The 24,904-nt window shown below is 45.6% G+C and overlaps 8 protein-coding genes across 12 annotated transcripts; 4 read left to right on the top strand and 4 right to left on the bottom strand.

Annotated features, from left to right (window-relative positions):
- Nucleotides 1-320: 320 nt before the first annotated feature.
- Nucleotides 321-802, bottom strand: MtnA (Metallothionein A). Its single transcript, XM_001358544.4, has 2 exons — nucleotides 648-802; nucleotides 321-579 (listed from the first exon to the last, which is right to left on the bottom strand). Exons 1-2 carry the CDS (start codon nucleotides 667-669, stop codon nucleotides 479-481), a joined length of 123 nt encoding a protein of 40 aa, XP_001358581.2. The 5' UTR covers nucleotides 670-802; the 3' UTR covers nucleotides 321-478.
- Nucleotides 803-897: 95 nt separating this feature from the next.
- Nucleotides 898-5,405, top strand: LOC4801501 (GTP-binding protein Di-Ras2). Its single transcript, XM_015181794.2, has 5 exons — nucleotides 898-1,279; nucleotides 2,046-2,386; nucleotides 2,457-2,642; nucleotides 2,698-2,769; nucleotides 2,827-5,405. Exons 2-5 carry the CDS (start codon nucleotides 2,216-2,218, stop codon nucleotides 3,097-3,099), a joined length of 702 nt encoding a protein of 233 aa, XP_015037280.1. The 5' UTR covers nucleotides 898-1,279; nucleotides 2,046-2,215; the 3' UTR covers nucleotides 3,100-5,405.
- Nucleotides 5,406-5,746: 341 nt separating this feature from the next.
- On the bottom strand, nucleotides 5,747-7,789 carry LOC117184220 (uncharacterized). Of its 2 annotated transcripts, XM_033380796.1 has the most exons (6): nucleotides 7,426-7,789; nucleotides 7,106-7,357; nucleotides 6,906-7,046; nucleotides 6,710-6,849; nucleotides 6,523-6,653; nucleotides 5,747-6,458 (listed from the first exon to the last, which is right to left on the bottom strand). In XM_033380796.1, the coding sequence occupies exons 1-6, from the start codon at nucleotides 7,687-7,689 to the stop codon at nucleotides 5,989-5,991; spliced, it is 1,398 nt and encodes a 465-aa protein (XP_033236687.1). In that variant the 5' UTR covers nucleotides 7,690-7,789; the 3' UTR covers nucleotides 5,747-5,988. The 2 variants fall into 2 exon arrangements, with proteins under 2 accessions (XP_033236687.1, XP_033236698.1); XM_033380807.1 differs by lacking the exons at nucleotides 6,906-7,046; nucleotides 7,106-7,357.
- Nucleotides 7,790-8,491: 702 nt separating this feature from the next.
- Nucleotides 8,492-13,617, top strand: LOC4801500 (alpha-2-macroglobulin receptor-associated protein). Of its 2 annotated transcripts, XM_033380825.1 has the most exons (6): nucleotides 8,492-8,807; nucleotides 8,862-9,077; nucleotides 9,131-9,341; nucleotides 9,403-9,767; nucleotides 9,831-9,910; nucleotides 13,529-13,617. In XM_033380825.1, exons 1-6 carry the CDS (start codon nucleotides 8,592-8,594, stop codon nucleotides 13,575-13,577), a joined length of 1,137 nt encoding a protein of 378 aa, XP_033236716.1. In that variant the 5' UTR covers nucleotides 8,492-8,591; the 3' UTR covers nucleotides 13,578-13,617. The 2 variants fall into 2 exon arrangements, with proteins under 2 accessions (XP_033236716.1, XP_001358579.3); XM_001358542.4 differs by lacking the exon at nucleotides 13,529-13,617 and having other exon boundaries at nucleotides 8,493-8,807; nucleotides 9,831-10,121.
- Nucleotides 11,536-13,517, bottom strand: LOC4801499 (uncharacterized). Of its 2 annotated transcripts, XM_001358541.4 has the most exons (6): nucleotides 13,113-13,514; nucleotides 12,793-13,044; nucleotides 12,593-12,733; nucleotides 12,397-12,536; nucleotides 12,211-12,341; nucleotides 11,536-12,146 (listed from the first exon to the last, which is right to left on the bottom strand). In XM_001358541.4, exons 1-6 carry the CDS (start codon nucleotides 13,374-13,376, stop codon nucleotides 11,677-11,679), a joined length of 1,398 nt encoding a protein of 465 aa, XP_001358578.2. In that variant the 5' UTR covers nucleotides 13,377-13,514; the 3' UTR covers nucleotides 11,536-11,676. The 2 variants fall into 2 exon arrangements, with proteins under 2 accessions (XP_001358578.2, XP_015037279.1); XM_015181793.2 differs by lacking the exons at nucleotides 12,593-12,733; nucleotides 12,793-13,044 and having other exon boundaries at nucleotides 13,113-13,517.
- Nucleotides 13,618-13,915: 298 nt separating the features above from the next.
- Nucleotides 13,916-18,192, top strand: LOC4801498 (serine-rich adhesin for platelets). 2 transcript variants are annotated; one of them, XR_001451694.2, is made up of 9 exons: nucleotides 13,916-14,265; nucleotides 14,437-14,577; nucleotides 14,638-14,768; nucleotides 14,832-15,251; nucleotides 15,315-15,455; nucleotides 15,514-16,124; nucleotides 16,200-16,485; nucleotides 16,635-16,718; nucleotides 16,826-16,931. XR_001451694.2 is itself a non-coding variant. In XM_001358540.4 (8 exons), the coding sequence occupies exons 1-8, from the start codon at nucleotides 14,123-14,125 to the stop codon at nucleotides 17,605-17,607; spliced, it is 2,655 nt and encodes an 884-aa protein (XP_001358577.2). In that variant the 3' UTR covers nucleotides 17,608-18,192. The 2 variants fall into 2 exon arrangements, 1 of the variants encoding a protein (XP_001358577.2); XM_001358540.4 differs by lacking the exon at nucleotides 16,635-16,718 and having other exon boundaries at nucleotides 14,123-14,265; nucleotides 16,826-18,192.
- A 276-nt stretch (nucleotides 18,193-18,468) lies between these two features.
- LOC4801497 (BTB/POZ domain-containing protein KCTD3) lies at nucleotides 18,469-21,833 on the bottom strand. Its single transcript, XM_001358539.4, has 2 exons — nucleotides 21,515-21,833; nucleotides 18,469-21,418 (listed from the first exon to the last, which is right to left on the bottom strand). Exons 1-2 carry the CDS (start codon nucleotides 21,574-21,576, stop codon nucleotides 19,225-19,227), a joined length of 2,256 nt encoding a protein of 751 aa, XP_001358576.3. The 5' UTR covers nucleotides 21,577-21,833; the 3' UTR covers nucleotides 18,469-19,224.
- A 584-nt stretch (nucleotides 21,834-22,417) lies between these two features.
- Nucleotides 22,418-24,453, top strand: LOC4801496 (L-asparaginase 1). The gene is made up of 3 exons (XM_001358538.4): nucleotides 22,418-22,585; nucleotides 22,646-22,872; nucleotides 22,928-24,453. Exons 1-3 carry the CDS (start codon nucleotides 22,486-22,488, stop codon nucleotides 24,419-24,421), a joined length of 1,821 nt encoding a protein of 606 aa, XP_001358575.2. The 5' UTR covers nucleotides 22,418-22,485; the 3' UTR covers nucleotides 24,422-24,453.
- Nucleotides 24,454-24,904: the final 451 nt, after the last annotated feature.

Here is a 24,904-nt window from a genome sequence, read left to right as displayed (position 1 = left end):
TTTCTAACGAATTACTCTACAGGTTCTTTGAGTTGAGTGAATTTGATGAGTCTATTGCACTGTCTTGGTATTGGAGGCTTAACTTGAACACTTTTAAAGTGTCGTTAAAGAGCTCGACAACGAGAGAGGCTCGAGAAGATTGGGGCCACCGAGCACTCAAGAGAACATGAATATCCCCTCAAACCCCCCTTAAACATCTTACGGATTTCCACTTAAAAATAGTACATACATATGTACGTCTGTTTATCCTAAGAAAGAGAGAACAAACAGACCAAATGATTTCGCAACTGAAAAACCAGACACGACGACACTGACACCGCTCAAGTTTCAATTGGGTTTATTGGACATTATGCAAAGCGAGGAACAAATTATAAAATAGGTGCTGCATGACGTTTGGAGAGTACAAAAAATAATACAACGTTATCGGTGCGGGTATGTGGATGGAGGCCAGTAGGCTTGGGCGGGCTTGGGATACCCCTCACTTGGAGCAGCCGCACTTGGCCTTGTTGTCGCCACCGCACTTGCAGTCAGTGCCGCAGTTGCAGGCTCCCTTGGGTGTCTGGGTGGCGCATTTGCAACCTGGAGATGCGAAGAAGGACTCAATTAGTTCACAGGATCACACTGGATATTCTTGTCTTCAAACTTACCGGATCCGCATGGGCAAGGCATCTTGAGTTTGGTTTTTGGGGGTTAGTTCACTTGAGGAGAGTAGAGAAGGTGATTGGATTGTTCACTTGACTGATGCACATCTGTCGGATGCGCCCTGCTTTATACACCGTCGAAACGCGGCTTTCCACACGGCCGGCGGAAAATTTCAATTCCGATTCCCGTTTTGCACACGCCGGCCGGCCGGCTGTGTGGGTGTGGGGCCGTGCGCAAGAGCTTCCGCGCGTTGGGGTTCGTGTCGGGGCTAAAGCTTTCGTAAACGGGTCCGTGGCAATGCGCAGACGCTTGAAAATCTGGCCACCGTTGGATACTGGTGGGGGCAGCAGTAGCAGCAGCAGGGTAGCGTGGCTGGTGGGCGGGACTCGTATGGGATCCATTGGACGATTTCACAGTGCGGCCTGCAGCAAAGACCACGGGCAGAGTTACGGCGGCGGCAGCGACAACGACAACGTTAACAACAAATTCTGCAACGAATCGAAGTGCAACGAAATGCAAGTAACAATTGCGACGCAATTGAAGCTCTCCTCAGATCCTGCAAGCGGCAGGCCACTTTCCCGCAGCTACTATCGCGGCTTCTAGGCGCCCTCGCCTTCGCCATCGCCCCAATGTCTGTGTGAGTAGGCGGAACTGCAGCACAGATAAAATCGATAAAACCAAGCCAAAATAAAATAGGGGAAAATCACCAGCAAAGTGCGTGAGTGTGAGAGTGTGTAGTGCGTGTGCGTGTGCGTGTGCTGTTTGTGCATGTGTTTGTGTGCGGAGAAGGAAAACAAAAAGTGCGAAACAACAAAACGGAACGGGACCCGGACGCGGACGCGGACACGGATACGGACACGGGGTCGCAGGACAATCATGCGGAAGTAAGCAGTTGGAACTTGGGCGGAAACAGACCGACCCCACTGTGCAAGCAAGCTGCTACTGTGGCTTGTCCACCAGTAATCGCCCTGCATTTCCCCCGCACATCAAAGCGTCGCTATTTATACGGGCCCGGCCATCATGCGATACCTGAGCGAGCCGCCAACGCAATAATAATAGTATGTAACCCTAATCATAATGATAATGATGAGGTTGATGCCGATGCCGATGCCAATGCCGATCTGTCGCGTTGACAACAAAGTCACAAAAAGTAAAAAAAATCAATACCCTTCCTTAAACTGGATGGCACATGGCTAAAATTAGCGCAACACTCACGCAGCGTAGTGTTTTTTCCCCTATTTGTGGTTGGAAACCCTGAAGCAGTGCGTCCCACAGCCCACACCCGCACCTACCCCACCCCTTAATCCCCCCATCGCACACCCGCGAAACCCACAGACGACGAAAAGGTTGTGTTGTGCGTGCGTGGGCGTTATGACCAACTGATTTGCTCTTAATCGTTGCAGATAAACGAAAGTATGGCGCTCAAGTAGAACATTCCACAAGCGGTCGACAGCAAGCAAACAAGCCAGCTCCGCTTCCGCCTCCGCATCCGTCTCTGTTGTTGCCAGCTCCTGTGTGGAGGAGCCAACCAATATCGAAACGATATACCACCCACCTCAATTCGCAGCGAGAGATGACGGAGCAAAAGAACCAGGTGACGCGTGCTGCACCGGAGCAGAGCAACGACTACCGAGTGGTGGTCTTTGGGGCCGGCGGCGTAGGGAAAAGCTCCTTGGTGCTGAGATTCATCAAAGGCACATTCCGGGAAAGCTACATTCCGACCATTGAGGACACCTACAGACAGGTGAGTGCTTTGCTGAGCTGAGCTTCTGGGTTCCCATTATCCCATTAATCGCGATCATGACACTCGGCAGGTCATCAGCTGCAATAAGAACATTTGCACGCTTCAAATAACAGACACAACGGGATCGCATCAGTTCCCAGCCATGCAGCGACTGTCCATATCGAAGGGACACGCTTTCATCCTGGTCTACTCGGTGTGCTCCAAGCAAAGCCTGGAGGAGCTCCGGCCCATCTGGGCGCTAATAAAAGAGCTCAAGGTAGGACCGTGCCACAGATCCTAGAGCATCACTTACCTTCCTTTCCTCCATGCAGGGCGCCGACATACCCAACATTCCCGTCATGCTGGTGGGCAACAAGTGTGATGAGACCGCCGAGCTGCGGGAGGTAGGTGCACAGCAGCATGGTCCGGACCATTCTCACTCATACAAATTTCCTTCGCAGGTGTCGCAGATTGAGGGCCAGGCGCAGGCCACCACCTGGAGCATATCGTTCATGGAGACATCGGCCAAAACCAACCACAATGTAACCGAGCTGTTTCAAGAGCTCCTCAATATGGAGAAAACGCGTACTGTCTCACTGCAATTGGATACGAAGAAGCAAAAGAAACAGAAGAAGGAGAAAAAGGCAAAGGAAACGAATGGCGCCATACCAGAGAACGGGGAGGCCAGCGCCAGTGCCAGCGGCGGTGCCAAAGAGAAGTGTCGGGTTATGTAAGAATTATCGGATTACATTACAAATGGAGTGATTCGAGTCGATACGAAATGAAATGGTGACAGACAAATACTCGCTTTGGGGCAGTAGCGTTGGGTTGAGGCGGTCTTAACGTTAACGCACACCCCCATCTAGATTTAAACCCGTGCATCCCCCTCCCCCCCCCACACACACACAAGCATTAAATCCATACAGTATGTATTTAAGAACACACTACGATTACAATTACAACTACGATTACGGCTATATTTTGCATAGGTTTTATTCAAGCAAAGAATTTTCTAGTCGCACAGTATACACCATATGTGTACGAGTACTATACTAAACAATATGATACTATCCATACTACACGAACATAAAATACAGAACAGAACAGAACAGTACACGAACACGTACAGACCCGGCACATCCATGAATGGTAGTAGCCCTATGTTGACACATAATTGCATCTGAAACGCAACGGCATACATATCAAATATTTACACCACACTTGCATGATGCACCACCAATCCAATACGAGTTCGCGATGGGAGAAGACTAGCACAAGTGCCCAGTAATCTGTAGCCCATCCCATGCCACACGTAACCAGGTATAATTGAAAGCTATACCACTACATATATCGTATCTCTAATGAAAGCCAAAGTACCTACTTAAAAGACATAAATCTGTATCTACTTACGATATAAAAGTACTTACTATATTTACATACTTAAACATTCCATTAACAGAAGACTTCTCTATGTAAGTAGTCGACACGGAGACAATTGTGGGGTTGCTCTCGCAGCAAACAATCTAAGAACCGATCCCCCATTACCGCCGTATGCCTCCCCAGACTATCATTGCTGTTTAACTATTTACCACCAAAAAAAAATATAACACAAATAATGAATGAATGAATGTAGTACGAACCAAACCCTGATCGCCACATAAGTAAGCTAATGTATAAAATACTCAAAGCCATGCCACAGTCGTCCCCACACCACATGATCCATAAAACAAACAGACACGAAATGTTCACAGAAATCGTCTGCTTATCTGCTATTTGTTAATTCTTTGAGCAAATTCCAGATTCCAAATAACGTTGTTTGTGTATTATATTGAATATGTACAATTTTACAATTATTTGCTGTAAGTTATTGACGAGACGAGAGCATTTTAACAATAACAGTAACAAACACAGAAGAAGTGCAAAAATGTGAAAGAAAACATAAGTCTAAACCTAAGTCAGATCGAAGTCTAAGTACAATTGCATCCGTTGAGCCGTAATATGTGGAAGTGAGGCAAAAGAACTCGCGTACATCGAAGGATATTTGAGGGGGCATTTTTGCAGCACAGCACCGGAGATGAGAATAAGTTGCCTGTTTTTAAAAAACACAAACCACATCACACACACAAACACACACACATGTAGTAACTTATGTATAACTTAATACAAACAATTCCAATTATGGCATTCGTTTTCTTAATAATAATTCAATTTGAGATTGGCTTGTGCATAGGCGTAGGAGTTTGCTGCTGTTTGATATTAGGTGGCATTAGTTTTTTAAATTATACGATTACGATTACGATTACGATTACGAGTACGAGTACCAATCAGACGTAAGAGAGGTGAGGAGAGACATATATGCTTTAATTGCTGCGAAACCATACTACTAGCTGGTTGAAGAGGGGCAAACGCAAATGCGAACCAGCGGAAAGTAATTACATTAATTATGATGTTGCTCAGTTGTTACGACCGTTCAAAACAGAATAGAACAGAACAGAACAGAACAAAACAGAAAAGCAGACAAATCGAGAGATGAAAATTACATATGTACTAGAACTAAAAATAAATTGTTGAATTCGAGTAGTGAAATTATTAATCAAGATTATCATAGCGGACCAATTTGCGTATAAGATTTGTGAAATCAATTAGATAATTCTCTCAGTTTGCCATAGAAATGGATGATCGATCGATCTGTATCGGTATCGATATGTATGCCAGCCAGCCTTAGTTATGTTGTCATTTATTGGTAGCCTGCCGTGCTTTAGGTTTTTTGCTTAATGTTTCCTAGTTTTAGGTATGTTAAACGCTAGAGCGAGCAAACTGTTTTTGGTCTTGGCTAGGGCTATAAGAGTGTAGTATGTGCCGTGGATTGGAATTTGCATATAAATTGAGCATGAAACAGGCCAGGCAATAGTGTAAAAGAATACCTAGTTGCATAGTTATTATTATTATATTTATAACAATGAAGTGTAATTAAAGTATAATACAATTTAAGTGCAGTGCATGATTTAAAATACAACGAATAAATATATTTACACCGAAATTCTAATTTTTTTCCTACGAATATATATACACACACCATATAATAGATCTATATACATAGATATTTAAAATACGAGTATGTAAATCAAATATATTAGTTGTATACATATTGAACTAGTTTTACACGATTCGAAAACACCGAATACATATATAAATTTCGCTTACATTCAATTAATATGCAACTCCACACAGTGCGACAGAGCGACCACTGCGAATAAGTAAAATGAACGGAAACGAAACGGCTCAGCGCCGCATTGTAAATACGAAATGTTCAACAAATTACATTGAAAGTATATCCAATTTTTGGGAGTCGCCGGCCGGCAGCATAATAAAAACATGCAATAATATATAGACGATTTGGTGGCCTACTTAAAACGATCTTATTGTTGAAGATTAATACTTAACCACACTTATCGTGAACAGGCGAATAAGAACACGCAAAATAATTTAAATAAAGAAACTTTAACTACGACAAATCAACTGCAAGTTGAATTATTCTTAGGCACTAGGTTCCAATACAAAATTGGGTAAAAATGATCACGGACAATACGCTTAAAATATAAACTAAGGTTTGCAGCTTACTGCTAGATATTATGTATCGCATCTTCCTCGTGGTCATCCACCACTGTGAATCCATCTTCTTCGGTTTGGCTTCTACTATGGCTTTTGCTGTCGCTGCTGCTGCTGCTGTTATTGCTGACATCTAGTTTTGGTTTTTTATCTTCTGCGGAAGGAGCTTCCAGAGGTCCCATTAGCTCCTGGACTCCCGATACAGCCGGTAGTTGTTGTTTGACACTCTTTTGAGTGTCGCCTATCACGTTCAACAGCATTTTCAGATTCTCTCCTGATATACAATCTCCAACAGTTTCTCTCCCAGCGATCGAAGCCTGAGACTGAAGCATAGTAGGAGTGTCGGTATGGCCTGGTCTAGTGTGGAGTAGTGTACCCCAGGCTCTGGGACTAATGACGTATTTGAATGTTAACTTGATAATGTACCCCACCAAAGCTACCAAAAATATGGGAGCAATAAGGTTGTAGGGGAAAGATAATCCAGCTGTGGGTACAATAAATAAATGGTGATTATCCAGGCACATTTTTCTCTGGCGGAAGGTACTTACAGGTCAGCTTCGTCATAGTTTGCGACATCTTCTCCAAAAGCAGTTCCAATTGCTTAAGAAACAAGTCGTTTATATACATAATGAAGACATGATCTGGTAGGCAGTATGTACGGTTGAGTTTTGAAGATTTTCTAAAAGACGAAATCAATTTTGTATCTACTGATACCTCTATGAGCGATCGGTATACCTCAGTCTCTCTCTTTGTTCGGCCTCCGCTGATGGCCTGACCACAAAATTCCTCAGTCGTTGCATCCAAGACATTTCATCGTAGCTTAGCGGCTCCTGGTGACTGTTGATAACATCCAACATAGCGTCAACTTCCAATTTCTGAGGGGAGGTGGTAAGGTTAGCAACGTGTCATTTGAGGGCGTCCTTTTACCCACTCTATTGCACTCCAAATATGTGTGGAAGTATCCACATAGAAGCACGCCTCCTAAGATAACACTGATTAGCCGGAATCGGAAGCTTTTGTGCACAATACAGACAGCCAGGGCGGCCAGCGCCGCTAAAAGCATAAATTGCACCTGTGGAACATGTTTTCGTTGAGCAAATGCTACTTCTCCATAAACAATGCAATAGTCACCTCGGATATTTTCAATAGTTGTGTAAAATCCTTGAGAATATCAGTAACTAAAGCCCACACACCCATCCCCTGATGTGCATAGGCGCATCCGAGGGCGCCTTCAACGAGTGGCGCTGCTTCCGCCCTCTCCAGTATCCTGGTGAGCAAAATGTCTAGATCGCGAGCATCTTGCACGTGTTCTAGATCTTCTATTTGTGACGGAAGCAACGAGAACAGCAGCGATCGCTTGTAGAGCGTTGCGGTAGCATCATACTATTTACAAAACAAACCACTGTCATGACGTCATGCCAGCCAAATTTGATCTTCAAAAGCAAACTTACCTGCAAACTTTTCCGTTGAAATAGTAGGTTTACAAACTTCTTAAAATACACTAGGGAGAGTGCATCCTCAATGGCAGCCGGAGACCTCTGCGGCATTTCCGGGCATTCGCACTGGGGGCAGGATTCGCCAAGGGTCTGGTCGAAATCCATGACAAAATTCGACCAGCCGTCATGAGGGTCTATCAGTTTTTGTTCACTACCACTCTGGCAGCACACATTATTAAATATCAATAAGCAACAACTGATTATTGTGCCTGTTTTCATTGCTCTTCTTTTCCAGATGGACGGCGCGGATTAAATAAATATAAGATTTTTAGCACAGATGGAAATGGCGCGGTAGTGGTATCAAACCATCGAGGGCACTATCGATAGGTTCGATATTTTGGTGCTTTCCGCTGAAATGCGCGAATGAAAAATTGTATATTTGGAAAACTAGATGACTGCGCCTAACAATCACTAATAAAATTATAAAATAAAATCTAATATATCTTAGGAAACAAGCAAAACTGATGTGCGAAACCTCCCTCTGAATCAAAAGATTCAAAACTATCGAGTGGCGCCACTATTAACCAGTTAGTGCTGCCAACTTTCTAGAACAAAAATAGCTGTTTTTCTCGAATAACATGAAATATGTATGATAACAATTTTTACTCAGCCAGGCTCCGGGTTTCACCTACTTTTGCGGAATACATTTTTAGCCAAAAACTTTGGTTTTCGTTTTTAGTCCCGTTTTCACAAATTTGTTGTATCGAAATGTTTCATTTTCTCATCGATTCTGGCAAACAAAAACAGTTGAAGTGGTTATTTTTCCATTTCTTGTTTTGAAGCCAAACGACGGCAGAAAGTGCGCGATTTAAGATGATGAAACTTCTTAGATGCCACAGCTGTGTATTTAACATGTCTGACGGGGGTACTGAGGTTATGCGCAAAAATTTATTTCGTCGAGGAAAATGTTTTCGTTGAAAGAGAATTAATTCAAGTGAATTCAAAAGAAAATTTGAATACTTTTGTGAGAAGAACAAGCTATAAAATAGCTGATTTGGCATCAGTGGTACTAAAAGTCCCGGCATTCGCTTCGAAGCAAGTTGGCAGATCTAAATAACTGTTTGGCCAGGTCAGCAGCAAAAAAATTGCATGTGCAATTCAAAACGGAAGTCAATACAATTATGCAAAGTTTTGGGCAACTTGGTTTGGTGCTTGCACTGGCCTTACTTATAACATGCGTGGATGCTGATAAAAAGCAGAGTAAGAAGTACAGCCGGGAGGCCAACGACCCGCATTTCCAGCAAGTGGCTGACGAAAAGTACGATCCGGATTTTAAGAAAATCCGGCGACCCTTCCGAATGGCCAAATTGAATCTCGTGTGGTCGAAGGCACAGAATGTGAGTGAGAAATTACAACAAAGATAATGTTAATTAAATGGCGTGTATTTGTAGCGTTTAACGGAGCCTAAGCTAAAGTCATTGTATATGGAGCTGAAAATCCACGATAAAGAAGAGATCGCTTGGAAGCAGCTTAACTCGCAGCACAAGGACAAGGATGGTTTGAAGGAAAACGAACTGCGCCGAAAGCTGATTGGCATAATGAGCAGCTACGATCTTTTGGAGCACTTTGACGAAACTGAAGATGCTGAGAAAATCAAACCCTTCAAAGTACGTCTCTTTTCGAGTTCAAAAGGTTGATTAATTGCTCTTACCACTCACAGAAATTCCACGACCCCGAGGAACGCCATAAAAATAAGAGTCTCTTTAAGGACAAGAAACTTAACAGGCTGTGGGAAAAAGCGGAAGTTTCCGGCTTCACTTCGGAGGAATTGAAGTCCCTGAAGCAGGAGTTTGAGCATCATCAGGACAAGGTAGATGTCTATTACAGCTTGCTGGAAAATATTGGTTCTGTGGACACCGATAAGCACGAGAGTAAGTTTTGACACAGTATGTAAAAACAAGAAATATTACACAAATTATTTCCTCCATGTAGATGCCATTAACACTGAAGACCTTGACACATACAATCTCATTTCGAACAATGATGCCAACGAAAACGAGATAAAGACGCATGATCAGAATGTGAAAAAGTTTGAGAACGACCTGAACACTCTACGGGGCCATCATGTTGGAATCAAGGACCACTACGACCGGCTGGAACGCCTTGTGTCGTCCGGACCGCATAGCCAAGATTTTATCGAGCCCAAGGTTCAGGGCTTGTGGCGCGTCGCTCAGGCAAGCAATTTCACGGTTAAGGAACTGGCTTCCATTAAGACCGAACTCAATCATTTTGAAAGTCGCTTGCTGAAGTTGCGACATCTGCATGCCGAGCATGCTCTGCACAAGGAGAAGTACAAGGTATGAAGGCCAGGAGTCTACCAAAACAGATCGATTTAATAATTTTAAATTTTCTTCTTCTAGGATGAGAAGCACAAGGACAAAAGCAACCGCTTCGAAGATATGGAGGATCAATTGAAAAAACAAGCACGCAAGGTGGAAAAATTGCAGGAAAACATTGAGAAAACTATCTTCAAGCATTCAGAGCTATGATCAAAACGAATCATTAAACGTGCCAAGCGAATAAATTAGATTTAAGAACGACCTATTGTGTCAAGCACAAATGTTAAGCTGTTGCTTAGCATAGAAATAAGTATAGTTTTGAGACCAAATATTTGTATGAAATGAAAACTCATGAACATATGCGCAAAAAGAGCTCTCTTTTCGGTGTATTACTTTTGATGAGTACGGCTAAAAAAAATCGGGAGTGGAGCAAAATAAGAGAGAGATCGAATAGGGGCTCGCCTCTGCTAGCTTTGTTCGTTCCCTGGAAAAACGGGGACAGGAAAAGAAAGCATGCTCCGCGTCTTCGTATATTCCGGGCCCGCAGTAGCTGCAGTATGGGTCATCGGTGTAAATAGCGCTTGAAGCAGCCATGCCCCGCTAGCAATTGGACGAGGTAGTGGTCTTTCTGGCCTCTCCATGCCGCTCTGCCGATCGTCTGCCAGGATGTCCAGCGGTACCATGTCTGCCGGCGTCCTCTGACATCGTCCGGAAGCAGCATGCGACCCTGAGTTGTTGTCTCTGCTTTATGACGGCAACCTCATTGCTGGTGCCACACAACTGACCCATTGAGGATTATGGAGGTGTCTGCTGCGATGTCTTGGGCCTCCAGTGTTGGCCATCATCCTACTAATGGCCGCTGTTGCTGCGGCTGCCTTTGCGCTTGCGTACTTAAGGTGCGCCTTGAATGGACAGTTCATTCGCTGCTAGGATTTCATGCTTCCAACTGCTTCGTTGCGTCTGTCCTCTACTCCTTTTTTTAGTTTTGCTACTGTGACCTTCCTTCCTCGGCCTCGAGTCGGTTGCATACCGTCCTCTCAAAGATCTTACCCACACCAACTAACATGCATAGTGGTTGGTATGCCGATGGGTCGCTTAGGTCCTTGCCTGGCTTGGGTACCAGAAAAAGCCTCTAGCGTTTCCATGCTATTGGTACGATCCGCTCCTGGGTGCACTGGTTGTACATCCGTGTGAAGGCTTCTGGGTTGGCACTGACCACTGAGATCTAACTGGAGCGTTGATACCACCTAGTTGCATAGTTATTATTATTATATTTATAACAATGAAGTGTTATTAAAGTATAATACAATTTAAGAGCAGTGCATGTTTTAAAATACAACGAATAAATATATTTACACCGAAATTCTAATTTTTTTCCTACGAATATATATACACACACCATATAATAGATCTATATACATAGATATTTAAATACGAGTATGTAAATCAAATATATTAGTTGTATACATATTGAACTAGTTTTACACGATTCGAAAACACCGAATACATATATAAATTTCGCTTACATTCAATTAATATGCAATGCGACCACTGCGAATAAGTAAAATGAACGGAAACGAAACGGCTCAGCGCCGCATTGTAAATACGAAATGTTCAACAAATTACATTGAAAGTATATCCAATTTTTGGGAGTGGCCGGCCGGCAGCATAATAAAAACATGCAATAATATAAAGACGATTTGGTGGCCTACTTAAAACAATCTTATTGTTGAAGATTACTACTTAACCACACTTATCGTGAACAGGCGAATAAGAACACGCAAAATAATTTAAATAAAGAAACTTTAACTACGACAAATCAACTGCAAGTTGAATTATTCTTAGGCACTAGGTTCCAATACAAAATTGGGTAAAAATGATCACGGACAATACGCTTAAAATATAAACTAAGGTTTGCAGCTTACTGCTAGATATTATGTATCGCATCTTCCTCGTGGTCATCCACCACTGTGAATCCATCTTCTTCGGTTTGGCTTCTACTATGGCTTTTGCTGTCGCTGCTGCTGCTGCTGTTGTTGCTGACATCTAGTTTTGGTTTTTTATCTTCTGCGGAAGGAGCTTCCAGAGGTCCCATTAGCTCCTGGACTCCCGATACAGCCGGTAGTTGTTGTTTGACACTCTTTTGAGTGTCGCCTATCACGTTCAACAGCATTTTCAGATTCTCTCCTGATATACAATCTCCAACAGTTTCTCTCCCAGCGATCGAAGCCTGAGACTGAAGCATAGTAGGAGTGTCGGTATGGCCTGGTCTCGTGTGAAGTAGTGTACCCCAGGCTCTGGGACTAATGACGTATTTGAATGTTAACTTGATAATGTACCCCACCAAAGCTACCAAAAATATGGGAGCAATAAGGTTGTAGGGGAAAGATAATCCAGCTGTGGGTACAATAAATAAATGGTGATTATCCAGGCACATTTTTCTCTGGCGGAAGGTACTTACAGGTCAGCTTCGTCATAGTTTGCGACACCTTCTCCAAAAGCAGTTCCAATTGCTTAAGAAACAAGTCGTTTATATACATAATGAAGACATGATCTGGTAGGCAGTATGTACGGTTGAGTTTTGAAGATTTTCTAAAAGACGAAACAATTTTGTATCTACTGATACCTCTAAGAGCGATCGGTATACCTCAGTCTCTCCCTTTGTTCGGCCTCCGCTGATGGCCTGACCACAAAATTCCTCAGTCGTTGCATCCAAGACATTTCATCGTAGCTTAGCGGCTCCTGGTGACTGTTGATAACATCCAACATAGCGTCAACTTCCAGTTTCTGAGGGGAGGTGGTAAGGTTAGCAAAGTGTCATTTGAGGGCGTCCTTGTACCCACTCTATTGCACTCCAAATATGTGTGGAAGTATCCACATAGAAGTACGCCTCCTAAGATAACACTGATTAGCCGGAATCGGAAGCGTTTGTGCACAATACAGACAGCCAAGGCGGCCAGCGCCGCTAAAAGCATAAATTGCACCTGTGGAACATGTTTTCGTTGAGCAAATGCTACTTCTCCATAAACAATGCAATAGTCACCTCGGATATTTTCAATAGTTGTGTAAAATCCTTGAGAATATCAGTAACTAAAGCCCACACACCCATCCCCTGATGTGCATAGGCGCATCCGAGGGCGCCTTCAACGAGTGGCGCTGCTTCCGCCCTCTCCAGTATCCTGGTGAGCAAAATATCTAGATCACGAGCATCTTGCACGTGTTCTAGCTCTTCTATTTGTGACGGAAGCAACGAGAACAGCAGCGATCGCTTGTAGAGCGTTGCGGTAGCATCATACTATTTACAAAACAAACCACTGTCATGACGTCATGCCAGCCAAATTTGATCTTAAGAAGCAAACTTACCTGTAAACTTTTCCGTTGAAATAGTAGGTTTACAAACTTCTTAAAATACACTAGGGAGAGTGCATCCTCAATGGCAGCCGGAGACCTCTGCGGCATTTCCGGGCATTCGCACTGGGGGCAGGATTCGCCAAGGGTCTGATCGAAATCCATGACAAAATTCGACCAGCCGTCATGAGGGTCTATCAGTTTTTGTTCACTACCACTCTGGCAGCACACATTATTAAATATCAATAAGCAACAACTGATTATTGTGCCTGTTTTCATTGCTCTTCTTTTCCAGATGGACGGCGCGGATTAAATAAATATAAGATTTTTAGCACAGATGGAATTGGCGCGGTAGAGGTGTCAAACGATCGAGGGCACTATCGATAGTATCGATATTTTGGTTCGGCTGGAACGCCTGGTGTCGTCCGGACATTGCAGGAGAACATTGAGAAAACTATCTTCAAGCATTCAGAGCTATGATCAAAACGAATCATTAAACGTGCCAAGCGAATAAATTAGATTTAAGAACGACCTATTGTGTCAAGCACAAATGTAAAGCTGTTGCTTAGCATAGAAATAAGTATAGTTTTGAGACCAAATATTTGTATGAAAACACTAATGAACATATGTATGTCTTTTCTATTCCTTTTTCTTGTAACAAGTTGGTGCGCTAAAAGCGCTCTCTTTTCGGGGTATTATTTTTGCTGAGCACGCCTAAAAATATCGGGAGTGGAGCAAAATAAGAGAGAGATCGAATACACCACCTTTTTATAACTTCATCATGATCTGTTTTGTGGTATTTTGGCATATGCTAAATATGGTCTTACAGTTTTAAGGAAAAAAATCTTGCACAGTATGGCCGCATTTCAGTCGCGTTGTTGTTGTTGTTTCGAGTCGACTACAAAAAAACAAGAAGAAAAAGTCTTAACGTAACAAAAAGTATTAGCATTGATGTATAGTAAATAGTGGAAAAGTGTTTAATGGGTACATAGTGCATATGTATAGATACGGACATAGGTATAAGCATGGGCATGGTCGAGACGGCGACGTCGGAGTATCGCTTGGAAGCCAACACCTCCTACACGTACCTCCTGGTGACGCTCAACTTGACGCTGACTCTCATTGTAATGTTAGGCGCGTGTCTCTGCTGCAAAAAGAAAATACCAAAGTAAGTCAGTCGTGCATCTGGTGCAGGAGCGGAGCCCCCGAATGCTCAGAGAGCTCAAGTTGCCACCGCGAGAGAGTGAAAGTCGGATCTCTCTGCCGCCCAGTTACAGTTGGATGCACTCATGCCACTAATTACTCATTTTCCCCCCCACTCTCAAATCTACGCTCTCAGAAATGATTTGCTCGGACTCGAGGGTATGGTCAAGCTGAAGAATCCGGATGAGGTCATTGTGGTAACCAGCCTGGTGGGCAACAGTGAGTCGCAGGCGGAGCTGAATGCCTCCACTGTCTCGAATGCTGACTCGGAAAAGCGGTAAGTCCCGTATTATTTATTTACTATGTACAAATGAAATGATCATGAACTCAATTTCAGATCAAGTACAGCGGCGCATCGTAGTTTGCCTGATATTCCTGTGGCCGAAAGCAACGATAATGGCTCCGAATTATACGAGACTGTGGCGGATAAACAGCTTGTGGATGCACTCAATGCACGTAGTCAAAGTCGTATGTGGAAACCCCGCTTGCAAAATGTTTTGCACTTGTACTATCTTGCCTTTGTCCCCACAGCCCAGCCCAGCCTTAAGAAACAGACAAGCGTTTCGCAGCACAGCTCGATAAGCCAGGCGGATGATGTCAGCTCGCCATATTCGCGTGTCAAGGGACTACCGCATGACTATGCCAAAGTTCGAGGCACTGAGCATCCCTATGCCCAGCTAAATGCACCGTCCACATCCCATTCGGCGCAAGGTGCTGCTGCAGCGGCGGCTGCGGTGGTAGCAGGCTCATCCAGTGAGGGCGCCGATCACCTGCATCGGAGCTCCCAGCACAGCGACGGCTCGAGAGACCACAATGACTCCGCTCCAGCGCAAGTGGAAATTCCGGCAGCTTCGGCCATTGCGGGCATGATATCAGCCAGCCAAGATCTGCCTTACATGACGCCGCCCATTGCTAACCAGCACTTTAGTGGTGACTCGCAGGACTCGTCAAGTAAGTGTGCACCACTCCCTAAAAAGTACATAAGTATTTGAATGATCTTTAACCACTTCACAGAGGGATACACAAGTATTAGCGTGCGTGAGCCGCTGGCCAATATACTGGCACAACAGCCACCGGGCAAGCCTCCTAACAGAAATGCCTCCCTGGCACGAGATGGAAATGACTCTCATTATGCCACCGTATCCGATGATTCAGGTGGGTGTTATTTAAACAATATTTTGATTGAAGTAAAAACAATCTTGTGATTCACTAGATGAAACGTATGCCGCCATTGAGGATCCCAACAATCGTCACCCAACGAATGCCGCCGATATTTATACCAGCGGCTCGGAGACCTACGCACAAATCCAGCCCATGCAGATCAATCCCATAGTGGTGGCCGTTGAAATCAACAACAGCAGCAGCCTGCCAACAACGAGCTCAGCCGCGGGCGTGGTCAGTGGTGGCACCCAGAGTGGAGCTCTGAGGCCGACTAACAGCAACATCGGAGCAACTGATCATGCCGTGCCCGTCCCCCCGCCTGTGGATAGCTTACGAGCGCAAATGCACTCACGACAGGCATCGTCCTCGTCGAATAATAGCACTTCTGTGTGTAATCTGGGCTCGCCCAAGCCGGAGAAGCGGCAGGCGAACTCGCCGCTGCCACCGACGCCCAAGTCAAGTGCCCATCTGCATGCGAGCAGCATTAGCAACCTCGCCTCTGCCCGTAATTCTGTAATTTCGGTGATTGAAGCTGGCGGCGATGGTCACGAAGTTGAGGCATCCGCCGAGGCATCTCCACAACGCAAGCACAGCAAAAGTCTCAGTCCCTCAAAGGATGGCGGCGGCGAGGGCAATAAAAACATTGAGGGCATGTATGCCAAGGTAAACGCCATTGAATCCTCAACAACTACAGCCAGTACTCGACTCTAACTTATTTTCATTCCGTCCTGCTTTTAGGTCATGAAGAAACACAAATTCTCTCGCAATTCTCCCTCGTCGCAGAACAGCTCGCCCATTCTCACGCGCAAGCAGCAGCAAGATACGTTGGGAGTGAGCCCCTTGGACAGTGCGGCAGCGTTGCTTGTGGACCCACAGAAGGGTGCTCGCGTGCGTAGCAACAGCTACTCGGCCAAGGATCACGGCTATGAGACGATCCCAGCAGATGGCCAGCTTATGCACGAGAATCGCAAATCGGATTGCTATGCAGCCAATATGCTGCAGAAGGAGCGCCAACACGAAGGAGGTAACAACACGGAGAGCTACCAGACCTCTGACCCTGCTATTTATCCTTGCCTAATCTCTAACCTGCGGCTAATCTCATCTCTTCCTAATACCTAATCTGCCTAACTATCTATGTATCTATCTGTCTCTCCTTGTGCCTTCCCCACTTAGTCGAATTGCCAAAATGAGAAATTTTCGTATTTGTTCAGTTGAAACGACGAAAATTTCATGAGTTTTTATTTGGAAATAGCCGTGGTTAGTATCGCATCCAGGATACCCATCGAACAATTCACAAAAGACATTAATTATATTCGATTGAAAACCGGCCCACTTACTGTTGTCTTTTCCCGCCACCATTTCAGCGATTGCCCCCCAGCCTGTGACGAAAGCGACAGCGACTGGGATCAGCGGCGCCAGCACAAAGCACTATGAGACTATTAGCCAGCCAACGCCACCGCCGCCGCCTCCGTCAAAATGCAACAACGATCCAGGCTACGAACAACTGCAGCTGCATCCCGTCCACACTGAAGATGATGCCAAGAAATCTGACTATGATCCCAACTATGAGGTGCTCAAGAGTCGCGCCCACTCGGACGACGGATATGCCAAGGTGCTGGAGAAGAAACGGGCACCCACAGGGGATGCTGGGGGCTACAGCACTATTCCAGGTGCCGATGCCAATCACAACTATGCCAGCATTCTGGAAACGAAGGCCACCGCGGAAACGGACCACTATGCGAGAATAGCCGAAAATGTAGCTGCCAGCACACCGGGAAGCACTTCGAACAGCAGTCGCTTAACCCTGACATCGCCCACCTCCACTTCCACATCCAATTCCCTGTCGCTCAACTCGTCAACAGTGGCAACCAGCACGCCGATATCCTCCCAGTACGAGTCTTTAACAGGAACGGGCAGCGAAACGGATCCCAACTATGAGTCGGTGTGCTACCTAACCACAGGAGCCACAGCAACGACCACAACGACTACTAGCACGAGTAGCGGGGGCGGTTTCGTGGAGCATGCTTATGAGCCGCTTCAGGCTGATTTGGAGTCGGACACGCAGGCGAGCAGTCCAATGAGCGGAGCCACGGCCACTTCCACGCCCAGTGAGCAGTTGCTAGTAGATGACTACTTCCACGTATAGTCAGTAGGAGCCCCATTAGCTGGATTGAGCTGGATCTCCCCCCTCCCCATCATCATCAGTTTTTTTGCTTAGCAATCTTTCACGCACATATCATTCATTTGATGCACACTCATAAGAAGAAACGCATAAATCGTAGATACATACAGCGCTCGCTCAGCGACAGTCTTTAGATTAGGCTGCAGGTCCGCTGACCCATGGTACGTGGACTTGCAGGCCAAGTAGTAACCAAGTACTATCTATCCAATATGGCACACAGCTTCATATCGGTTTGCTCTTTAGTACATAGCATAGTCCCGTAGTCTTAAGTTAACTTTGTGTACAAACTATTTGTATGTCTCCGGTTCGACAATTATTGTGTACTTCCAGCAGTCGCGAGAGGGTATATCGCTCCCTATACATATACTCCACAATATCTACAATATGGATTATTCTATCTAAGTACCAGTGCGTCCTATTTTAGGTAAATTGAATGCGAATTGTAAGCAGAACAAAGAACAAAGAGCTACGCGCCACTTGACGCGGCATTTGTTTAAATTGATAAGCACAAGCGTCGGGTTGGTTTGGATTCGGTGGGTTGTTATTTAAGGCAATGATATTTAGACGGATATAGGGGGGAAGAGTACACATCTACCTACCTACTAATACATTTACATATATGTATATATTATATATATTTTTATATGTTTTGGCGTTTTTGCTGCTTTTTACTTTACTGAAACAGATACGAAGACGGAACGACGAGCCAAGTATTGTGTATTTGTATTTATAAATGTTAAAGAAACAAGACACTTCCAAGTATTCAAGCAACAAGAAACTAAGATAAAACGTTCAATAAATTATTGATGACTCACAAAAATGATATCTGTATTTTATAGTTATTCTTTATTGCATATGTTTATGGTTTAAGGATTACAACAGGACCGTCTGCACACAGGTAACACGGCAGATCAATATTTTATATCAAGTGCATGCATACCTAACCCGCGCACAAAAACAAAGTGCATTCGTCGGGTGCAAAAGATAAAGATACGACACTTGACAAAATTAAAAAAATCACAAATTATAATCTAGGAAAAAGATTGCCAAATTAAGACGGTGCCACAAAGGAGGAGACCGAAAGTATTCTATATTATATACTGAATGCCCTTCGTTCCAATGAACAACATAACGGATCGTGAGAACACCTCCATTGTGGACAATCTCAGGAGTTGGGCTCTATAGGTCGCTTGCAGAAGTCTTATACTCTGATTTATATTCTTTTAACTATGGGGGGATAGGATTTAACTAATTCGAATAATTTTAGCTAGAACAAAGGCCTATTACAATTCCTTAGTGTACTTATAATGCACAGGACATAACAGGGGATACACACTTGCCATTGCAACATCCACATCGAGCACATAAAATGGAGATTATTTGATTTAAAAGTTAAATGCCGGGATGCCGTCAATTTCTGGCTGTGGCGGCCTGCATGAGTCGCGTCACCCACATGTAGATGAGGACGCAGAGTATAAGCTGCAGGAATACAAATTGAAAGTCGAAGATCATGCTACACCTATGAAATGTGAACGATGAAACGCGCCCGACAAGCGCCGAACAAGCAGCCGCTTCCACGTTTCATTCATTGTTGGCATCGGGCATCGGAAGGATCACTGGCTCAGGTGCACCAGCACCAGCAGCAGCAGCAGCTGCTACGGCCGCGACTCCTCCAGCTGGCACTCCCGCCGCCGGTGGTGGCGGCGGCATGGGCTGCACTTGTGGCGATGGAGGCGGTGCGACGACCGGCTCACGATTCAGCAAGGCAATATTGCTGGCCTTCATGCGAGCTATAGAGGAGGCCATTCCAGTGCCGTTGCCCACAACTGATAGACACGGTGACATACAAGGCGTTGAGCATGATGAATTGCTGATTTCACACTGGTCAAGTAGGCGGAGAAGCTCGTTAGTGTCGGGTCCGCCGTTGGTTTTCTGCCGGGGCTCATCCTTGGAAATCAGCGACAGTGCCGTGGTCAGATCCCACATCTGAATGGCGCCGTTGCAGTGGCCAGTGAGTATAAATCGTGATCCCATGCGCGACGAGACTTCGCACTCGTGTACGCAAAATGCTGATATGGTAGAGCTGTCCACGGACCGGATGACACAGACGCGATCCCCATTCGAGGCCAGACGCACGTAAAGCTGGTCCGTCTCGGGCACGACCTTCTGGACAAAGATCATGTCGTCAAAGTCGCCGTAGGGACCAAAATCATTGCCAGCCGCATAGCTGTAGTTCGAGTCGGTGGCCTCCAGCGAGACAATTTTGAACGAGGCCTCCGGCGTGGAGCCCGGCTGGGTGGAGAGCATTCCCCGGAATCGGGTAAGGCCCCAGGTGCGCACATGATGATATTCGCTGCACACCGACACGAGATACTTCTCCGAGAGCATTACCTTGGTGACGGGGCTCTGGTGGACAAAGAAGGTTTCGAAGAGGTGAGGTCCGTGACCAGCTGTCTCCGGATGTTGAACAATAATGCGCACCGCACCCGATTTGGTGCCATAGGCGATCTCGATCCAATTACCACTGATGCTTGACGTCTTCGGAGTTAGATAGACGGAGATGGCGGTAATGGGGTCCAGCGTCACATCCTTGTAAAGTTCGGTGACCAATAGATCGTTATCCTTCATTCGGAGTGGAAATTTCTGCATGTCTATGTAGTAGATGGAGCCGTTGTTGCATCCAAGCAGCAGAAAGGATCCAGCGGAGTCAAACGAGAGTACGGGAACCAAGTCCTGAATTTGCCAGTGCTGGGTCATGGCATGCCAGACGCCAATCTTGCCGGAGGAGGACAGGGCCACCAGCTGGCTGCCAATGAAGAACAGGTACTCTACCCTCACATTGAGATTAAACGTACCCACGTCCGTCTTCTGGCCACCCTCCTGTATGCTCCACAGTCTTATCTGGCTGCCATACGAGATGGCCACCATTTTGCTCGGAATGGGCTCCGCCGTCGATGTGTTTACCTTTGAGTTGATCGCTATCCGCTCAATCGTGGCATCAATGTGTGGCGATGTAAAAACCTGCTGCCATCCGTTTGAGTCTTTCACGCGGTAGCAGGTCACAAAGTGGGCATAGGCCACGGCAATCCAGTTCTGATGAGCCTTGATAATCTGCACTCTTAGAGGGTCCACCCAATGGGAACTCTGGGTGGGGCTGAACACCATGCCAACCTCGTTTTTAAACACCTTGTTCAGATCCGCCGATGAGTTGCGAGAGTGTCGCATAAAATCTAAGGAAGGATTCCGGGAGTGCAGCATGGGAGCGGGGGGGTTGGAGCTGCCGCTGCCGTTTCCACTACCCGTTCGGGCCAGGCGTAGATCCCACGAAGAGTTTCGCGAATGTGAGGCCCGGGACGGCTCTGGCACCCGCACCATTGATCCAGGTCGCCCCACCGCATTTCCCGATGTGGATGGCAGAGCTTCGTCGACGGCTGCCTGCACAGTCTCATTAGAGGGCATCGGCGGAGCCGCCAGGAATCCGTAGAAGATCACATCGCCACAGGATGAGTGATTAAGATCCTCGCAGAGAGCTAGACGCTTGGTCAGGGGTGTTATCCCATAGTATTCGGCCTCATGTCGCAGGGCGCGTATCTCGCAATTCTTGATATCGATGTCCTTTGTCCGCAAATAGTTGAGAATGACGGAAAAGAGGGTCGGATCGCGGTCAATAAAGATGGCATTGTACTCGTCTCTCAGGCTGGAGATGCGCCCACTGAGAAGAGCCGTGAAGAATGTATCTGGTATCCACGTAAGCGTTTGCCGTGACGTAGAGAATCTACGGGAAACGGAACGGAACGTTAAATATTGCATGCGTCATCAGCGTCATTCACATCTCGCATCGAGCATCGTAATATAGACTTTGGGTTCTTACCGTTGACCACCCACATTGAGATTGACCAAGTCACTGATAGCAGTATGCATAAAGTAGGACATCCCCTTGTCCCAAGCTGCCGCAGCAGCGGAGAAATGTTTTTAATTTGCTTCTATTTGTGTGGCTTCCTCTCAGCGTTGGCCCCCAACTGCAACTGAACCAACGGACAGCAGCCACAAACAGCGACAAAGATAACGACGCGACGGGAATTTAGTGTCACTTGAGAGCTCTGCTGGGTGCAATTTAGTCGTTTAATGTAATTATGGTTTATTTATTTTTATTTATACTCTGCAGCCGATTTTCGATAACTCTGACCCTCATATATACCGTATCAGTTTTATAATATACCGTAAATATACCGATGAAAAATTCGAATATAAATAGTAAGAAGAGTAACGGCCATACAATTCAATTGTTATATGCAGCGAGGTTTTTGAAAACGACAAAATCCGCGCCATCCGCGATCGTGAACACACAGGTGACCCTTCTAAATACAGCCATGAGGTAGAGCAACATTTTTATCGCCCTTCACAAAGACGAAAATCTGTGGCATCCACAATTTTAAAGATGCGAGAAAACTAAACGTATGTATGAGAATCGTAAATGCATGAGAATCGTGTTACAGTTAAATCTCTGCCTCATGTAGATTTTGAGCGCTCTTTCGCGCTATTCCACATGAAATTATATTGTGTAATTATATATATATAACCGTATAATTTCATAATTTCTTGGGATCTATATACTTTATGGATAGTGGTATAGCCCATCTCTAGTACGCCCTAGTACGTTTCTGCTGAAAAATACTGTATCTACCAAATGCATTTCTGGTATGTACTGTCTGGTTAAGGCGCCAAATTTTAAAACGAAACTGTACAAATAACAATGATTTAGCTGTCTATTAATCATTTTTTGATATATAAAACAACTTTCAAAATTAACTGTAGTTGCCCCAATAGCAGAAATCCTCAGAAATGCCGGCCAAAAATTGTGGGTGCCGCAAGAAGAAGGAAGTCCGCGTACATGTCATCTATACGGGTGGGACAATCGGGATGATGCGGAATTCATCGGGAGGTATACGAGTATAATCAATGTAAACTATATTCCTTACAAGTGCACATCTCCTTTGGCTAGTGCTGGCCCCTGCCCGCAAGGAATTGACGGCACGGTTGCGCGAATATCCCAACTGTCACGATAAACAATATAAGACCGTCCAGCCAGAGAATTCGTCGCTTATGGTGCTGCCCATGGTGGAGGGTGCACCTTGTCGTATCCTGTATGATCTGGTGGAGTACTGTCCCTTGTTGGATTCCAGTTGTATGGGCTTTGACGAGTGGAAGCAAATAGCCAAGGACGTGTTTGTAAGTTTTGTATGTCTTTCCTTTCTCCCTTCTTAGACATCATATCTGTCTGTAGAATGCTTACAAGTCCTATGACGGCTTTGTCATACTTCATGGCACGGATACGTTGGCATACACGGCCTCTGCTCTAGCTTTCATGTTGGAGAATCTCAACAAACCCGTTGTGTTGACGGGGGCACAAATCCCCATTTTCGAGACCCGCACCGATGGCCGGGACAATTTTCTGGGATCTCTGCTCTTGGCGGGTCAATATAACATTCCGGAAGTCCTTGTTTTCTTTGGCAATAAGATCCTGCGGGGCTGTCGCACCTCCAAGATCAACGCCGACTCCTTCCATGCCTTCGACTCGCCAAATCAGCCACCACTGGGCCAGTCGGGCATTAAATTTGAGATCAACAACCGCCAAATATTCCGTCCCTGCAACATCGGGGAGTTTTCGGTGCACTGCTGCTTGGAGAGGAATGTGGGCATATTGCGCATGTATCCAGGCATAACTACCGCCGTGATGTGTGCCTTCCTCAGGGAGCCCATGAAGGGAGTGGTCCTGCAGAGTTTCGGGGCCGGCAACATCCCAGCGAATCGTGAGGAAATCCTAGACGTTCTGCGCGAGGCGGTCGGCAGGGGTGTCCTAGTGGTCAATATTACGCAGTGTTCCGTCGGAATCGTTGCCCCCATTTACGAGTCCGGCAGTGTTCTCACGGAAATAGGTGTGATTCCTGGCTATGATATGACTCCAGAGGCAGCTCTCACCAAGTTGGCCTACGTGCTGGGCAAGTGCGAATGGGATCTGGCGAACAAGAAGAAGGTGATGCACCTGAGCCTCCGCGGAGAGCTGACCACCAATAAGCTGGCCAAAATCAACGATATCGACCTGATTGAGGGCGTGGCACGCACTCTGCACATGTCCTCCTCGGTCGAGCGGGAGCAGATGTGCTCGATCTTCTATCCCGCACTGGTGTCCGCTGCCGTCATGAGCGGCGATGTTGAAAAGCTGGGGGATCTCAAGCAGTATGGGGCTGATCTGTGTGACGAAAACTGTGACGGTCGCACTGCCCTGCACCTGGCCTGCTATCTGGGCAAGCTGAACTGCGTGAGCTTTTTGCTGTCCGTCGGCTGTGCGGTGAATGTCCATGATCGGTTTAACCGCACGCCGCTGCACGAGGCCGTCGACACGGACAATCATGACGTGATAAAGGCTCTGCTCTGCCAAGGGGCTGTCCTCAGCGACCCTCCGGAGGTGCAGGCGGAACTGCTGCGCGCTCTGACGGAACGCGGCAAGATCAAACGCATGGAGTCCTTCCGGCTGGCCGGCGCCGATTTAACCCTGGCGGATCGCACGGGACGCACGGCTATGCATTATGCCTGCCAGTTGGGCAACCACGAAGTGGTCGACTATCTCCTTCCCTTCTACAAGAATCCCTATGTGAAGGACGAGCTGGGCATGACGCCCATAGATTACGCCAAGGCCGCCCATCATGACCACATCGTGACGTTGCTGCGCTTCAGGGAGAACAACTACAAGAAGGATCCATGTGGCTGTATAAATTAGAAAGATCAATTAAAATGATTCCATACTCGTTTTGTTTTTGTTGTTTTTTTTGTCAAATTTCAAATATTATTAGCTTATACCTTGTTTATATATATATATATATATATATATAAATATACATATATATATTTATATGTTTAATTAGTGGTTTGTCCAAGTCAAGGGCGACGACGATGACGATATTAGCTGCATAGGTAACACATTAAAATAAATCTCTACGTAGTATGTCTTATATGTATATAGTATATGCATTTATGTGTGATTGGGTTTGGGCTTGATTCAATCTTCGAATGGAAACTCAAATTAAAACCAAAGTACAAGAACAGGCGAAACAAGGATACAAACAAGAAACGGGAGGCTATGCGATAAAAACAAAAATACTTAATACGACACGCAGGGCTAAAGGTTAAAGGTTAATGGTTAATGGTTAATTGTTAATGATAAAGGGTCCTCTCTACTACTCTCGTATGCATATATGTATGT

The sequence above is a fragment of the Drosophila pseudoobscura genome, chromosome 2 (assembly GCF_009870125.1).
Source record: "Drosophila pseudoobscura strain MV-25-SWS-2005 chromosome 2, UCI_Dpse_MV25, whole genome shotgun sequence".
Taxonomy (NCBI): domain Eukaryota; kingdom Metazoa; phylum Arthropoda; class Insecta; order Diptera; family Drosophilidae; genus Drosophila; species Drosophila pseudoobscura.
The sequence above is the reverse complement of the archived record's forward strand: the minus strand, read 5'-3'. Positions and strand labels throughout refer to the sequence as shown.

Bases quoted from the DNA above. Each gene is read 5' to 3' on its own strand.
- LOC4801499 (XM_001358541.4), bottom strand. From the start codon at position 13,376: ATGAAAACAGGCACAATAATCAGTTGTTGCTTATTGATATTTAATAAT. The intron at 12,734-12,792 runs GTGACTATTGCA...CATGTTCCACAG, and splicing joins AACTATTGAAAATATCCGAG to GTGCAATTTATGCTTTTAGC. The intron at 12,342-12,396 runs GTATACCGATCG...TTCGTCTTTTAG, and splicing joins GAACAAAGGGAGAGACTGAG to AAAATCTTCAAAACTCAACC.
- MtnA (XM_001358544.4), bottom strand. From the start codon at position 669: ATGCCTTGCCCATGCGGATCCG. The intron at 580-647 runs GTAAGTTTGAAG...TCGCATCTCCAG, and splicing joins GCCTTGCCCATGCGGATCCG to GTTGCAAATGCGCCACCCAG.
- LOC4801501 (XM_015181794.2), top strand. From the start codon at position 2,216: ATGACGGAGCAAAAGAACCAGGTGACGCGTGCTGCACCGGAGCAGAGC. The intron at 2,387-2,456 runs GTGAGTGCTTTG...GACACTCGGCAG, and splicing joins TTGAGGACACCTACAGACAG to GTCATCAGCTGCAATAAGAA. The intron at 2,643-2,697 runs GTAGGACCGTGC...TCCTCCATGCAG, and splicing joins CGCTAATAAAAGAGCTCAAG to GGCGCCGACATACCCAACAT.
- LOC4801500 (XM_033380825.1), top strand. From the start codon at position 8,592: ATGCAAAGTTTTGGGCAACTTGGTTTGGTGCTTGCACTGGCCTTACTT. The intron at 8,808-8,861 runs GTGAGTGAGAAA...GTGTATTTGTAG, and splicing joins TGTGGTCGAAGGCACAGAAT to CGTTTAACGGAGCCTAAGCT. The intron at 9,768-9,830 runs GTATGAAGGCCA...TTCTTCTTCTAG, and splicing joins TGCACAAGGAGAAGTACAAG to GATGAGAAGCACAAGGACAA.
- LOC4801496 (XM_001358538.4), top strand. From the start codon at position 22,486: ATGCCGGCCAAAAATTGTGGGTGCCGCAAGAAGAAGGAAGTCCGCGTA. The intron at 22,586-22,645 runs GTATACGAGTAT...TCCTTTGGCTAG, and splicing joins GATGCGGAATTCATCGGGAG to TGCTGGCCCCTGCCCGCAAG. The intron at 22,873-22,927 runs GTAAGTTTTGTA...ATCTGTCTGTAG, and splicing joins AAATAGCCAAGGACGTGTTT to AATGCTTACAAGTCCTATGA.
- LOC4801498 (XM_001358540.4), top strand. From the start codon at position 14,123: ATGGGCATGGTCGAGACGGCGACGTCGGAGTATCGCTTGGAAGCCAAC. The intron at 14,769-14,831 runs GTATGTGGAAAC...TTGTCCCCACAG, and splicing joins CAATGCACGTAGTCAAAGTC to CCCAGCCCAGCCTTAAGAAA. The intron at 15,456-15,513 runs GTGGGTGTTATT...GTGATTCACTAG, and splicing joins CACCGTATCCGATGATTCAG to ATGAAACGTATGCCGCCATT.
- LOC4801497 (XM_001358539.4), bottom strand. From the start codon at position 21,576: ATGTCCTACTTTATGCATACTGCTATCAGTGACTTGGTCAATCTCAAT. The intron at 21,419-21,514 runs GTAAGAACCCAA...CGTTTCCCGTAG, and splicing joins CTCAATGTGGGTGGTCAACG to ATTCTCTACGTCACGGCAAA.
- LOC117184220 (XM_033380796.1), bottom strand. From the start codon at position 7,689: ATGAAAACAGGCACAATAATCAGTTGTTGCTTATTGATATTTAATAAT. The intron at 6,850-6,905 runs GTGGGTAAAAGG...ACCTCCCCTCAG, and splicing joins CATATTTGGAGTGCAATAGA to AAATTGGAAGTTGACGCTAT. The intron at 6,654-6,709 runs GTATACCGATCG...TTCGTCTTTTAG, and splicing joins GAACAAAGAGAGAGACTGAG to AAAATCTTCAAAACTCAACC.